The 15,369-nt window shown below is 36.0% G+C and overlaps 1 protein-coding gene across 6 annotated transcripts in view; it reads left to right on the forward strand.

Moving 5' to 3' along the window:
• The window catches only part of SENP6 (SUMO specific peptidase 6), a 79,247-nt gene that overhangs the window by 44,486 nt on the left and 19,392 nt on the right, over positions 1 to 15,369 (forward strand). For 5 of the 6 annotated variants that reach the window (XM_062608234.1, XM_062608229.1, XM_062608231.1 and 2 more), the window contains 7 exons: positions 520 to 590; positions 1,950 to 2,095; positions 5,707 to 6,100; positions 6,920 to 7,152; positions 9,647 to 9,817; positions 10,693 to 10,735; positions 14,914 to 15,093. In XM_062608234.1, coding sequence (XP_062464218.1) covers positions 520 to 590; positions 1,950 to 2,095; positions 5,707 to 6,100; positions 6,920 to 7,152; positions 9,647 to 9,817; positions 10,693 to 10,735; positions 14,914 to 15,093 — 1,238 coding nt within the window. The remainder of the gene's footprint in view (positions 1 to 519; positions 591 to 1,949; positions 2,096 to 5,706; positions 6,101 to 6,919; positions 7,153 to 9,646; positions 9,818 to 10,692; positions 10,736 to 14,913; positions 15,094 to 15,369) is intronic. The other variant, XM_062608233.1, reaches the window with a different exon arrangement.

Genomic DNA, 15,369 nt, shown 5'->3' on the forward strand with positions numbered 1-15,369 from the left:
TTTGTCTATGTTTTTATATTTTCAAAACAAATATACAGAAACTATCCCTTCTCCCATGTTCTTTTACATTTTTGGCCACAACAGTTTTTGACATCAGGTCTCTTTCCTCTGTTTTGCATCTTCTCTTCCTGTTTTTTTTTTTAATTGTGGAACTTGTGGAATCCACTTTAATATTAAAATAATAGTTGTTTCTATTTTTGTATTTTAAAAGTATCTATCTTGTGCTTAATGAGTGAGGAAGAGGAGATGCAGGCTTTAACCTTTGAAGACTTGGGTCTGAAAGTGAGAGATTCCTGAACTAGATTACAATCAAAAGGGATTTAGATCAGAAACACTTCTAAAACCTTTACAGTAGCTGTTCCTAAGGTTCTGGTCATACTTAAGTGTACAAATAGCATGTAAGAGGAGAAGTTATTCGTAGCTTTCAAGATACATTTCAGGTTTATTTTGTCCATGTATAATTGTTGCTGAATTTTAATGGTGTCTGTCAAAAGAACAACTGTCTAATTCATTTTCCAGAAAAGAATACCCCCCTCAGCTTCAGAAGGTAGAAGCAGACCACATTAGGTTACCACGGTCTCAGAGAGTGGGTAAGTTATGTTTAGAGCGCTCATTTCTTTTAAGCAGAATAGGTTATGGTTTTTTTTTGCTTTGGGACTGTGTGTTACCAAACTTTGTGTAACCTTTAGTATACCTATTTGTCTCAGAGAGTGGGTAAGTTATGTTTAGAGCTCTCATTTCTTTTAAGCAGAATAGGTTATGGGGTTTTTTTGCTTCGGGACTGTGTGTTACCAAACTTTGTGTAACCTTTAGTATACCTATTTGTATCCTTATATGGACTTATACAATTTTGTGCATGAAGGAGGATTTTGCCCTTTTTGACTTATTTCTGCAACCTATTCAGTCATGTTATAATGAATTTTAAGTTAGCTTCAGTTATTTTAGAAACAACTAAATTGGGAAATTCAGAATCAAAGAATTGCTGGAGATGGAACAGACCTCTGGAGATCATCTAATGTAAGCCCAAGCCCCCAGCTTGTTCTTGAATTATGGACGAGGAACTCCTGTAGCACTGTTAGTATGTGCAAAATGTACCATTCATGGTTAATAACACTTGGTATCAAGTATATTCATGCACCGAGTTAGTGAGCAGAAGAGTTGGAGTTAGCCCTGCTCTGTACCTCTACTGAAGTATGCTTTTGTATCATTGGTTGGGGACTGTTGATGGGGAGACGGGAGAAAATACTGTTTGCTTTGAGGTATGGAAATTGTGAAATTGGAAGAGAAACATTACTGTGTTTGGTTGGGCTTTGTCAGTGCGGGTACAGATAGAATCTGTAAACCTGCTTTTCAGCTACTTTAGCCGTCTGCATTGGCCAGTTATGCTTCTGTGCCTGTTCAGATTAATGTTAAGTAGAAAATCTCACTCTGTACATTGTTAATTTATGAGTTTCTGGGTTCCTGTCCTCTTCAAGTATTTAAATGAATGCCCCAATATAAAACAATATGGCGGTATAGTTCACTGTACTGCTGAGTCTCTGTGTTGAAGGAATAAATCTTAACTGCACACAACATTTTCAGTTATTCTAAGTGCATCCACCAGCAGTCCTTCAGTGGAAATTACCACCAGCATAATCCATCGGATCCCCTTCTGCTTTCAGTAGCAGATGTAGATTTTAAATTCCAAAGTCTCCTCCAAAGATACTGAGCTACAAATTGTCACCAAGAGAAACTGAAATAGTATTAATAAACCAACATCAGGGATTTTTTTTTAATTCATACAACAATATTGTGAGACACTTGAAGCAGTGTGGTTTGTTGGATGTTTAAAAATGTGTTTATTTGTAATTCAAGTTAGTATATGTTAAAAATTAAATTGATCATAATTTTAACAGTATATAAGTAAGCATTTCTTGTTAACATTTTTGCATTTTTTTTTCCCCTCCTAGAAAGTATAATGGAAAACAGAGAAGAGTCGGAATCAGAATCAGAACCTGAAATTAAGAGAAAGGTGCAACAGAAACGTCACTGCAATTCATATCAATCTGACTTCACTCTATCTTCTGCTACAAAAAAATGCTTAACTCAGTTAAAGGTGGGTTAGATTTTAAAAACATGTAAATTAGGTTTTTAAAAACATGTGAAATGTGATGGAGATATTTAAGTGTGTATACTGATACTAGCTACAAAATACTTTTTTTCTGATTTTAAACAAACATGCTGCACTGGAAAGCAAAAGAGCCTGTGTTTAAATTGATTGGCTGATTGGTAAACCAGCAACTGGTAATTTTGGTTTCCTGTCTGAAATAGAGAAGTGATTTTACACTTTGACACATGTTGGTGTCTTTGTCATTTTTAGTGTCAAGATTTTCTGTACTGTTAACAATAAAGGTAGAGGTACTGCAGAGATGCAAGTACTTCTTCCTAAGCTGCTTTCCTTCCCAGTGAAAGTAGCACAGGTATCCAAATGGCATTCCCTGGTCTGGATGCAACCAACCAGGATGTTTTGTCTGGAACTTTTTTGAACATCAGATGTAGGATATTCTGAAAATTCCTATAAGGCTTTCTGTATTTGTTACCATCTTCCCAGGTTACTATGGAAGATTCATAATGCCTACACACAGGTCACACTTCATGTCTACAAAAGCAAAGCTTCCTGTAAGGAGATCTTGGTTAGAAAAAAAAAAAAAAAAAGTAGATCTTTGATTATTGTATATGATCAGCTTGTGTTTGCTCCTGTGTATTAGAAACCAAGTCTGATTGTATTTCTTTGTTAGGATAAAACACTTAGTGGTACTCTTACGCATTTCAATTACATATTTAGTTAATTAATATGATGTTATTTGGAAATTCTAGTAGCTGAAGTTTTGATCATAAACCACAACAATATGATCTCTATATAGATATGAACTATATAAGGTAAGTAATGATATAACAAAGCAGTTAGAAGCAACAGACATTATAGTTCTGTGGAGTTTGTATTAAGCATTACATTGATAACTCCATTTATGTTTGTTTGAAAAAGCAAAATATTCTGCACAGCCTAACTTCTGTCTGGTAAGGGACAAAACAAGAAATCAATCTTCTAGATTGAAATGAGAATTGAAGAAAACAATTTAAAAATAAATGGAGCAATAAAAAACCACCAAAACTAAAAACAAGAGTCTGAAGATCTAACAAATGTCATCTTTATGTCTTCTTTATAATTCGTGTGAATTAGCATGAGAGGAAGGGGGGCAGCCCCATCATTTGCTGGCTGGATTTTGATCAGTGTAGGCCATTTGCAGTAACTCCTAGCTCTAACTTGAAAACTCTTGTTTACATGTTGGAGCAAGGTGTGCTTTGAGCACACTCCTTACTAATGCAAGGCCAGAACTACTTCCTTGATGATAAACGTGGAAAATGAGGCCACAGTTGCATGTAGAAGCGTCAGCAGCTTCGTGTCCTTGAGCTAGATGGCATGTAGCTGACCACATTGCTACAACAAGCTGTTCTCTGTCTCCCTGATTAAAAAAGTATCAGACTAGATTACATTGTTCCAGGGGCATGATTTTATTTGCAAAGCCGTCAGACAGACTGCATTTGTAAGCAGTATTTAACAATTACATCTGCTACTTTTTCCCATGCATATCTTAGAAATCTGTAAAGTTGAGAACGCCAGCAGCCCGGAATAGAAACCAGTTACTTTTTCTGAGACCCTAGAGCTGAGTGCCTATGGTAAAGCTGTTCATCAGTAAGCTGAAGGAAAGTAACCCCCCCATATTTTTCGCACAATGTATTATGAGATTTTGAGAAGGGATTGATAATATTTGTGAGGCTGCATCATCATTAAAGGGGTTTATTTCAATTCAGCCACTGACTCAGGAAATGTTTAAGTTGGTAATTAAATGAAATAAGGAGGATATGTCCTTACTGTATTTGCTGTGCACCCAGCCATCTACCGATGGCCAATGCTGAAAGTGCAGCACAGGGCTAGATGAACCTTTACTTCAGTCCCATGGGGTAGTTATGATCCCATAAGACTGTGTAGTTTGAGGATACACCTTCTGGATATAGAACAGATCTTGCTGTGACTGAATTCACTAGCACAACTCTTTTTTTTTGTCAGGAACCGTATGCATTTTCATGAGCTGTGAGTTGTCTAAGTGTGCAGAAGATTGGAGGTTTATGGAACCTCTGAACAATTGGAAAGTGTTGGCTGTGGTTTTGTACCAGAGGAATCACAAACATAACCAGCTGCTTGCCAGGCAATGTGCAAATGGTTTTCATCTTATTAGGCTATAACAGGTTGCACTTTTTAATTGCTAAAAGTGTACATAATTTTTAAAGGAAAGAGGATTTTCTTCATCATATGTGCTTACTAAAATAAAACCTGAAAATCAACAAAAGCTTTGGATTCTGAAACAATTTAGATGTAGGGCACAGTATTTTTATAGAGCATATAGTGCTTGTGTTTTATAGGTTTCAGAGTTTAAAAAAATTCTGTATGATACAAGTTATATGGCATTCACATTTAGGTAGAACTGATCTATTTAAGTAGTCATTTATGTTAAAAAAAGTCTAAAAAAAGAATATGCGCCTCTTAATTAAACACTGCTACCCCTACCATCAAGACGTAGGCTCTGAAACCGTGGAAAGGAAGTTGGTTTTAAGTTTCGTGCGTGTGGTTGAAATAGAGGGGTGCATTTATTCTGTACTTAAGATCCTTCGGGTACAATTGGTAGCTTCTGTTGAATATTTTTAGTGTCTGATTGAAATTCCTCAATGCATTATTTTTGTAAAAACTACATCCTGTAACTGAGCACTGAGGCACAACAGTGGTTTTCATGTTACAATCTTATCTCCTCGCTCAGGTTTTAAAGGCTGAAGGTCTGATACATTTTATACACTGGGGCTTTGGGGCTTTTTTTTGCATCTGCTTTGCTATGGTATGTGTAGCTTTTATTAAACTGCAAAAAAAATATGTACTCCTTATATGACTTTACATTTGTTTGGGGTTTTCCTAAATGGTTGAAGATCCCACACCAAAGGAAGTCCTCGTTATTGGATAACTGTTTGTTCATGGCTGGGGGTGATGGCTGTGTTTTGGAAAATCATGCCTTTGCCATGGTAGGATACATTGTCCATATTTTCCATTGTGGCCCCTGCTTTGCTCTTGAAAGTCTGGGGAACTCCTCCTTGTATCCAGTTTTCTTTTCTGAGAAAACTGTAGAGCAATGGATTTCTCATTTCCACACACCCACCCTCCTGGCTTTTTTGGTTTTTTTTCTTAGAGGAGTGATTTTTCTACATGCTTTGCCAGGCTGTTGTCCTGGGAGGATAAATTAACTTCATGACCTGGGACATTGCTTCTAGTCCTCTTTAGCATTGCTGTATGGATTCTTTGGTTATTTTTGTCAAATGAAACTGTTTTTACAGAAATGATGTAACTGGACCTTCCTGCTGGTGGATATGTGTATCTGAACAGTGTGCAACCTTTCACATATGAAAAGACAAAAGGCAAGAAGGAAAATTTGAGTTGTCCAACATTAGTAACTTTTAAAAAACTGTCACAAATTACATTTGTTCCTGTTAGAACATTTTTCATTCTCTTAAATGCTAATATAGTGTTGTCAGTCTTCATTATGAACAGAAATTAAATGCAAAATTTGAAAATGTTATCACTGTCCTTACCCAGTTACTGATTCTGTGTGTGTTTTTCTCTAGCTTTTGGAACAAATCGATTATTCTACTAATTGTCCAAATTGTGGACGGGCGAATGAAAAGCAGACCAAATGCCGACATTGTGAAAGTGCTTCTCTGCAAAGAGTCTCCAGACAAACTGTGTCATTAAGCGAATCTGTGGGACCTTTATCACGTTCTTCAATACATCAGAATTCAACAGGGCAAAAATCTTCAGGTACAGGGTTCAGCACAAAGAAGTTTTATAGTTCTACTGTTGGGAAGGGTCCAACAGATATTCTACTGAGTAGCGAAGTTGTAGGACATTCTATGTTGCGGCAGAATGGAAAAGTTGGTCTTATAACTGGGACAAAAAATCCTAAAATTACAGGAAGCTTAAGACAGAGGAGTACAAGGCCATCTGAACTAAATGATCCAAGTAAGTATCTTTCTATGACTGTAGTCATAAACTGGAAACCCTAAATGTTGTGTAATGAAGGAACTGTCCTTTCAGGTTTATGTTACTGATTTTAGGTGGAATTGTTTTGTGGATGTGTTCTTGGGAAGTCGGACAGAGCTGTTTGTAATTTCTTTTTTATATACTGGGGTACTTTCTGAGGAAGATCTACATTGAGGAAAAGAAAAAATATTTTATGAGTCTCTTTTGTTTAAAAAAGATTTACACTTTATAAGTTTTAAGAAAGCATTCTCAGCAGAATTCTATCATTCATTCTCTCAAAGGGGCAGTCTTTGAGTCTTTATTTTGTATTTTTCCCTCTTTCATAATTTGTAAAATGTCATTTTTTCTGCTTTCTCTGTGTAAACTCAAATTAATTTATAAGCAGGAAAGAACTGGAATTTGGGAACTTATGTTTCTAGTTCCATGCTTAGTTTACTAGACCATGTTGTCTTACTGATCTGAATAATTTCATTCATAATTTTTCTTGTCAGTTTCTCTGAAGTTGTATTATTTGCTGTCAATGCTTGATTGCACCAAGAAATGTATGGCTTTGCTTCTGTGTCTAGAGGCAAATTAATGATATCCATTTCTTGTATAGTTAGTTGTGAGAAATAAAAAATGAGGGAGAGAGCACCTGTGAGTAGATTCCAAATAAACAGTAATAAAAGCATAATATAATGATAAATGTGGACTTTTTGTGGCACTGCAGGACAATTACGTAAATTACTTTTAAGGTATTTCTTGAAATATCTGTTACAGAAAAATGTAGTGGTTGAGAATTTAATATTTTCTGTTTAGTTGTTTTGTCTAGTGATGATGATGAGGAGGAGGATAGTGGCAGCACTAGGAGAATGGAAAGCATTTCACCTCGTCCTGCAGATTCAGCCCGCTCCTCCCCAGCTCCTTCTACAGGCAAGGTGGAAGCAGCATTAAAGGAAAACAGTTGTGGAATAGAACAGAGAATAGGTAGTATAACAACAGATTCAGAAATTGCAGTCACACTACCAAGAAAAGCAAGAATGAAAGATCAGGTACTATTTAATGCTTTGTTTAAACAAAACAAAACTCAAATCATAAATGGAAAATGTAAAGCCTTGTTTTGCGTTGTCAGAAGTTGACTATATTTGAATGCTTGTATTATTTAGTAGCTCATCAAGTAGTAATCTCTGCTTACGTAATACTGGAAACATGAAAATACATCCATTGTATTCTTACAGACGTTCTTAATTTTAACATAAATGCTTCTGTGTTGATTGTATACTCTTTCAGATGGGGTGGGGTATCTCTGTGAAACTCAAGGGCCTACATAGTTTGCAGAAGAATGTCAGGCTGTTGCCTGGTAAGACTTTGGACATACAAAGTTAAACACGAAAAGAGACACTGGGAACAGTAGTGGCCCTTTAAAATCAAAATACTTTGACAAAAGTCCCAATTATTATAACTTATTTTTGGGATTTCATTGTGGGACTTTTGCTTTTTAGTTGAGTACCACTGCAAGAATTGAATAAACAAAGACGCTTAGGTGCCATCAAAGGGGACAGCTTTCACAGTATGTTAAAGTCTTATCCACCTTCAATAGTGAGGCATTATGAAGAATAAATTCCCTGTGGCAACTGGTATTGAATTAATAGTGCTGATTAAAACCATTTTTTGGTCACCTGTTCAGTTTCACTATTGCAAGTTTGGTTTAATAAGAGCATTTAATCAGATTTCCACATGCTGTCTGAAATCCTTTGTGTTTCCTGAGTTAGAATGCTAAAGTAATGATGCCAAAACTTTCATACTATATTGAGATTCAGAAGCCAACATTCTAGTGCTGTAATTGATGCCGTTATGGATGTTTATAATGTGGTGTATAATTGGTTACCACTAGCAATATAAAGCTTTTGAACCTCTAGCCTGCAGTAAAGCTTGGATGATAATTACTTTTGAACTTCAGTTGTTCTGACTTTATATGCTGGATTAATTGAACATGTTACACTATGAAGGCACTGGTGTCTACGACTTCTGAAACTCTCCCAAATGTTTCATAGAATCGTAAAATGATTTCTTGTGTATATCCATATGTTCCTGTTCACTAGTCTTCAAGAACCGGTTGTAAAATTGGAAATTAACTGCATATTGTAGTCAAAAATAGGCAAGAGTTTGCTTTGGAAAACAGGTTTTTTTTGTATTTTTTTTTTTTGTGTTTGTTTTTTTTGGTTTGGTTTGGATTTTTGTTTTGGGTTTTTTTTTTTGGTTTTTGGTCTTTTTTTTTAAGGCTTTAAGAAGCCTTTTGTTTTTCTCTCAAAATATGTATTAATTCTTTACTGATGAGACATTTTTAATGTGGAAACACTTTAATGTTTTCTGGTTTACAGTGACATGAGTTTTGAGCTTTTAATAATATTTAGCTAGTCCAGCAGACAAAAATGAAAAGCTGTCTTCAACAAGAGTCTTAGGAAAGTATTTTAATTTGCAGGGTTTTAGAATCTCTCCCTTCTCCTCTATCGTTAGATGAAACATCAGAAAGTGTATTTTGCATTATAGCCAAGATAGGCCATAGTGATTAGGGCCTTCAGCACAATTGTCAAGATTTAGTCTTAATAGAAATATTGGATACCTTAAAATGTTTTTTTCTGTGGGAGTTTATCTTTTGCAATCCAAAAGAATGTTTGTTAATGGACATCTGTATGAAACAACATAAATACTAAAGAAAAGACTAGTGTATAGAAAATCATTCCAACAAAACAGAACAATATAAGCAGTACAAGAAATATATTAATCTGACAGCTATCAGCCAGCTTGCTTTCATTTTAATACTTTTTTAAAATACTGTTCTGTTGGTAAACAGGAGACTTCATTGAAAGTAGAGCTTCAGTCAGTATCTAGAGACTTTCTTGAACTAGAGCCAAACTCCATGTGGCCTCCTTTCAGCATTTAGTCTTCTGGCCCTGGAATTTGTCCTAAAAACATCTCAATAGTTCTGTAGAGTTGCTGTAAGGATTTTCATTGGGCTTATTTATTTAAGTTCCTTGAAGATTGCTCTCCTGATAATGTGATGCACTGTACTTCAGTAATTACTCGATGTTTTCAGTCACCAAAACCTTAGACTAATAAAAACTGAAAGAAAAAATAAAACCACCATCATTGTGGTACTTTTACAGCATTGGTGGTTTTTGTATGTATATAAACAAATTATATTAAAAATAACCTTGTTTTGTCAGGCTGCATGGTGCTTCAAAATGACAAAAACTAAATTGGTTTTGGCAATTTTAGAAGCGCTGTTTGTGATTTGGAATTATTAACAAGTGCCAGCTTGCTTCTTTTTTTTTTTCTTGAATCGAGCAATAATAACATCTTCAGGTGTTTCAAAAAGTCTTAGGAATTTTTTTGCCTTTTGTATATGGTTGAGGGGGATGTTATAGTAAATAATTCTGTTTACCAGCAGGAAGGTACTGAAAATTAAGTCACTCGTTTTTAACAGGATTGTTTTAGCAATAAATCTTAGTGAGACATACTGAAACCTTGACAATTGCTTTTCAGTTTGGGAACATTGTGTCTAACACTCCAATAAAACGTCGTAAAGTTATTTCTCAAGAGATTCTAACTGAGACTGTACCACTGAGTTATCAAAATTCCTGTGAAAGTGTCATTTTGAACTGTCGAAGTATACGAATAGGAACGCTACGAAGAATGGTAGTGGAACCTGTGATTGTAAGTAAACTTGTTATTTGGAAAATTAGGTTCAGGTTTTGATGGGCATTGTTATTTTCATACTTGAATAACATATTTTGCCTTTTCCCAGAGTAGTAAGTTTCTCTAACTTCAGGGGCTGTGATTCCTAAAGAATCCCCAAATACTGTTATGTACTAATGCATATGATCTAGTTCTGGTGTTCAATATACACATCATGCTTTCAAATCTCTTGAAAACCCTGTTTACATGCTTGGGGAGGGGCTTATGGATGAGTGTGCATTTGTTAAAAACGTTGAAGATAACAGCTACAGGAATAAACATGTCTGCAAGTGAATAATTTTACTTCTGTAGAACAATATTTTTTTGTTAGCCTTCTAAGATACATGGGCACTTTCAAGGAGACATTGAATGTTAGCTGTATGCAGTAAGCAAGATAAAATGCATACTTCTTGCTTGAGTAATCACATAAATAGCAGAGAGGTATTGATCATTCTTTCCACCTTTGCAAAACCCTATTGCTTGATTTGGTTAAATACTGATACTGATAGGTGACATTCTCTTCTGAGGGTTTTTTTTTTTTTTTCTCCTTATAATTTGTGGCATTTCTCAGAGTATTTTAAACCTTTTTGAAAATGGATTACTTAAATCTTAGGTTTCCACAGTTACTATGACTGAAAGAGACACTGAATAGTTAGTAAAGATTTACTTGCTTCATGGAGTTGTGCTAAAATGTACACTTTTTTTTTGTAAATTATATTTTACATTTTTATTTTAATTTTTTCATTACTTAAGTACTTAGTCAAATGAAGTATGTTTGCTAACAGCTAAAAGGTATTAAGTCAGTTCTGGTTTGGAGAAGGTGTGAAATCTTACTGTTGTGTTGTCTTCCACAGTTTTGCCTGGATTATATCAAAATACGCCTAGAAAGTCAAGAAGGTGAGCATATCTTTCATTTCATGTTAATACTCATTATATGTATGCTGAATGAAGAAATTTATTAAAAAGGAATTATCAAGTGAAAGGAATTATCAAGTTGAATCATAATGAAATGTCAGTTCTGCCTTTGTCATGTACATAATATACTGGGTGCCTGTACCCAAATAAGTAGGGGATGGGGGAGGGGTGGGAAAAAGGCCGAGTGTAAATTTGACCTGAACTGCCTGGTGAATAAAAACCAAAATGATTTTGCATCATCTCTGCCTTCTACTGACAGAAAGAAATTCACAGATAGCAGGAATTAGCAGTTTGTGGCGTGCTTGCAACTGGGTTATTAGTTCTTCCCCTTCATTGTAGTTGAAGAGCTGTAGGTATTCTGGTGATGGTTTGCAAAGGTTTTCTTGAAAATAATTAACAAAAGCAAGAGGCAAGAGTAACTTCCTATAAAAGGTGTTATCTCTTTAACACTTTCTTAGTTCTTTCATTTGAGATGCATAAGTAGGCTGTAAAAGCCACTCAGCTGTGTTAGACCTTTCCTGTCTGTATCTCCCTTGCAAATTTTTTCTTCTCTGGCCTAAACTTAGTATATTTCATGTTACTGAAAGAAATGCAGTGACATAGTTTAGGAAATGGCGAGCTTACAACTGTTGCTCCATTTCCTTTGTTTTCTTTTGTAGGATTTTGCTTTGAGCCTGAAAACAAGCTTTGCCTCCTTTTGTTAATCTTAAATTTTCATGAAGATGCAGTCCTATTGAATTTTATATTTTGGTATTTGTAAAAGAGTACTATTGCATTTTGGCATTCTTATATGCATAAAGGTGTCTGACAACCTGTAAAGATAAGCGTATCCTTTGGTAACTGAAGTGTTTAAGTTTCTGTCACATCTAAAATAGAGATGCATAGAAACTACCACTTTTCATGTATTAAATGTATTAAAAAAAAAACACCCCAAACCACTAAAAAGCTTATTAAAATTTGTAGTAAATACCTGTCAATTTTTAGTCAGAACAGCTTCAGGGTGAAATTATTTCCATGGGACTTGATCACTCAATAGCATAAAAATGGCAGCTCGTTAAATGCTGTGTTTCTGCATTTATTGGAACATTTGCTATTTAGGGTTTTTTTGAGTTTTGCATCTGGAGGAAGATGGGTGTATTCCCCGCTAGCTCCATTTCGGTGAACTTCATAATCGTAGTATGATTTGCTTAAATACAAGTAAGGGTCTCAAAATAAAAATGACACCTACTGTTTTTTCTTTAGGACTATTACAGTGGTCATGCTTTTTCATGGAAAGGCAAATGCTTTGGACAGCTGTAGAAACAGCAGTACTGTCCTGTCTTGAGCCTGTTTTTACATGTACAAATATATGTCAAGTTCTCAAAATTTTCTTCACATTTCTTCTCAGTTTTCTGCAACTCCCAACTGGTGTTTCAAGGAAACAGCTTTCTAATATGTAAAAAAAACTGTTCTTGTTGCCTTTAATTAATAAGTCCTATTGTCTGTCTTATGTCAGTGTTATAGGAAATATTGTTCACAGGTTAAGGCATTTATGGTAAAATATGTTATGCTTGTCTTCATGCAATATAAATATAATTTAAATTTTCATCTGAAGAGTAGACAGTCTTCCTCACACAGGAAATGCAGTATGCTTCGTCTCAGTGTAAACAGTCACAAGGAGACCAACTAAGTCATGTTTTGGCAATGTTCTCTATCTAGACACAGTTAGAAGGACCTGTATGCTTCAGTTAAATAGGTTGAATCTCAGTTTAAGTTGGGATTGTCATTACTATGGTCTGCCTCTGAAAGTGAGAAATTAGGTAAAATGAATTAAGTGCTTTCATTTAGGAAGGAGAAAACTGGCTGACAGGCCATACCCAGAAGTTCGCGGTAAATAGCTCCTTTACAAACTGCCTACCTGTCACAAGTGGTGTCCCTCAGGGATCAATATTGGGCCCAGTGCTTCTTAGTATCTTCATAAGTGATCTGGAAGATGGCATTAAGTGTACCCTGTCAAAGTTTGCTAATGATGCCAAACTGTGGGGAAGTAGACACTTTGGAAAGGAGAGCCACCCTGCAGGATTACCTGGATAGACTGGAAGAGTGGGCTAACAAGAACCTTATGAAGTTCAGCAAGGACAAATATTAGGTCGTGCACAGCTGGGAAAATGTAATCTAGGTGTGCAGCACAGGGTGGGATCTACCCAGCTGGGGAGCAGATCTGTTGACTGAGACTTTGGGGTCCTGACAAGACAGCAAGCTCCATATGAGTAAACAGGATGCAGCTGTATCAGGATGCTGGGTTGCATCAACAGGTGCATCACCAGCGGAGATAAAGATATTATTATCCAACTCTACATAGTGATTTTCAGGCCACACCTGGAACACTGTGTTCAGTTTTGGTCCCCACTATACAAAAAAAATGTGGAGAAGCTGGAGAGGGTCCAGAGAAGGGCCACAAAAATGGTCAAAGGATGGGAAGCCTGACATGTGAGGAAAGGCTGAGAGACCTGGGTTTGTTCATCCTAAATAGTCTCAGAGGAGACCGTATCACCGTGTTCCAGTGAAGGGTTGGTACAAAGAAGATGGAACTTCCTTTTTACAAGGAGTCACATGGAAAAGACATGGGATAATGGCACAAGTTACTCCTGGAGAGATTCTGACTGGACACGAGAGGAAGAATTTTCACAATGAGTACAATCAGCCATTGGAATAATCTCCACAGGGAAGTGGTGGATTCCCCAACTTTGAACACTTTTAAGATTCAGCTGGACGGAGTGCTCAGCCATGTAGTCTACACTGTTGTTGCCAAGAAAGTTCTGAGCAGATGATACTTGAGGTCCCTTCCAACCTGGTATTCTGTGATTGAAAATTGAAGTATTACGGTACATGCTGAGGTATTACAGCCTAGCTTTGGAAAACTATTTTGTTTTTTTGTTTTAAGCAAAAAAGAGGGAAAGAAAGACTCATAAATGAATTACCATCTATGGATTTTCATTTAGTTACTAACTTCGTTCTCTTTTATATAAGTCCTTAAGGAGAGAAAGGAGAAATCAGGGCAAGGCGACGGGCTAGTTAGATAATGTACCATATTTCTGCTGCCCAGTGGGTTTGAAGGGAGTATGCTGTTGCTGCAGCCTGACTTAGAGCTGGGCTGCTTCTTCCCCAGTTAGTGGGACCAGAGGTATATGAGGTTTGGAAGAAAGGAGGGCTGCTTTGCTGTGCAGAAGCCCTGGTGGCCACCACTTCCAGTCTGCAGCCAGTGAATACTTGCTTTTGGTAACTGTTTAACTATTTTCCTTGGCTGTACAAGCAGCAGACTCCTTTTGTGGGAGCCACGGGTGAATTCAGTAGCCAACAGAAGGGAGGATGTAGAGTATAGACATTTATTTATTTATTTATTTATTATCGTATGGTGTTCTGCAGTTATGCTCAGGGTGATGCGGATTGGGTGGTACTAGTTCTACTAATTTTCACTCACCATCTGTCTGACCAAGATACATTTACAAATTTAACTGAATAAAAGCCTAAGTATTTTCAGGAATTCCCTACAGTGTCTCTTGCCTTTTACAGGGAAAGGAGGAGAAGGCAGACATGTTGCATTGATTTTTTTTTTTTTTTTTTGATTTTTTTTTTTATTAGAAGGACTTTATGTTGGCTCCTGTTTTCTATCCTGTTGATGGTATGGCTCCTATATAGCCTCTGTGGTGGAGGCTGCCACTAAATAAAGCTTTAACTGATTACCATTAATAATTTTTCTAATGTTCATTCATCATTCTTTTAATTTTGAAGTTATTTTTGATAAGGGAGCTTGATCAAAGGTAAGTGTACAAAGAAAGTTTTACAAACTTTACAAACTACAAAACAAACACAGCGATAGTTGTGAATTTAAATCACTGGAAATCATGTTTTTTCTGTGGAATTAAAACTGGATTAAAGTTTGTGAGAAGAAGACACTTTGTTTCTGATTACTTTCCTGACAGGTGAGAGTGGAGGAGTTCAGTCTGTCTTTTAAGGTATTAACAGGCATCGCTTCCTGAATATGGGTTAATTTCATATATTAGAATACTTTTTATAAAGTTAATGAGCGCATACTGGTTCCTTGTTAAAATCAGAGGAGAAATTGCAAAGCAAACCTATCTATTTTTACTATAATTTAATATGTCATTATTTTCTTCTAGAATCAGAAAGTGATATCCGAGAAATTAACCTGAAAACTTCAGAACTTACCAAATGTGAATGGTGTAGTGTACGAAAATTACCAGTAGTTTTCTTACAAACAGTACCATCAACCTGTAGTAGCCTGAGAGAACAACTGAAAATGAGTAAAGATAATGTCTGGTACGAATGTAAAGGAGACAGTAAGTAAAACAATTTTAGTCTACTGTTTTCTTTAAATTACCTTTTAATGTTTTACATCATGACAGTGAACAAAACACTAAAATTGACATCATTGGCAGGGGCAGGTGTCATGTTTTCCCAGACTATCACCTTCCCAGGCTGATGAGTACAGTTCAGAACAGCTTGGCAAAACTGTATAGTCTTCTGTCTGCCCAGACATGTGCTAGTTACAACAGTTAAGTCGGTTTAGTATGGCTTTTTTCCACTAATATTTGTGCTGAATGTGAAAGCAAGTC

The sequence above is a fragment of the Pezoporus occidentalis genome, unplaced genomic scaffold (assembly GCF_034315485.1).
Source record: "Pezoporus occidentalis ecotype Australia unplaced genomic scaffold, CSIRO_AGI_Poc_V1 ctg13, whole genome shotgun sequence".
In the NCBI taxonomy this organism is placed as follows: domain Eukaryota; kingdom Metazoa; phylum Chordata; class Aves; order Psittaciformes; family Psittacidae; genus Pezoporus; species Pezoporus occidentalis.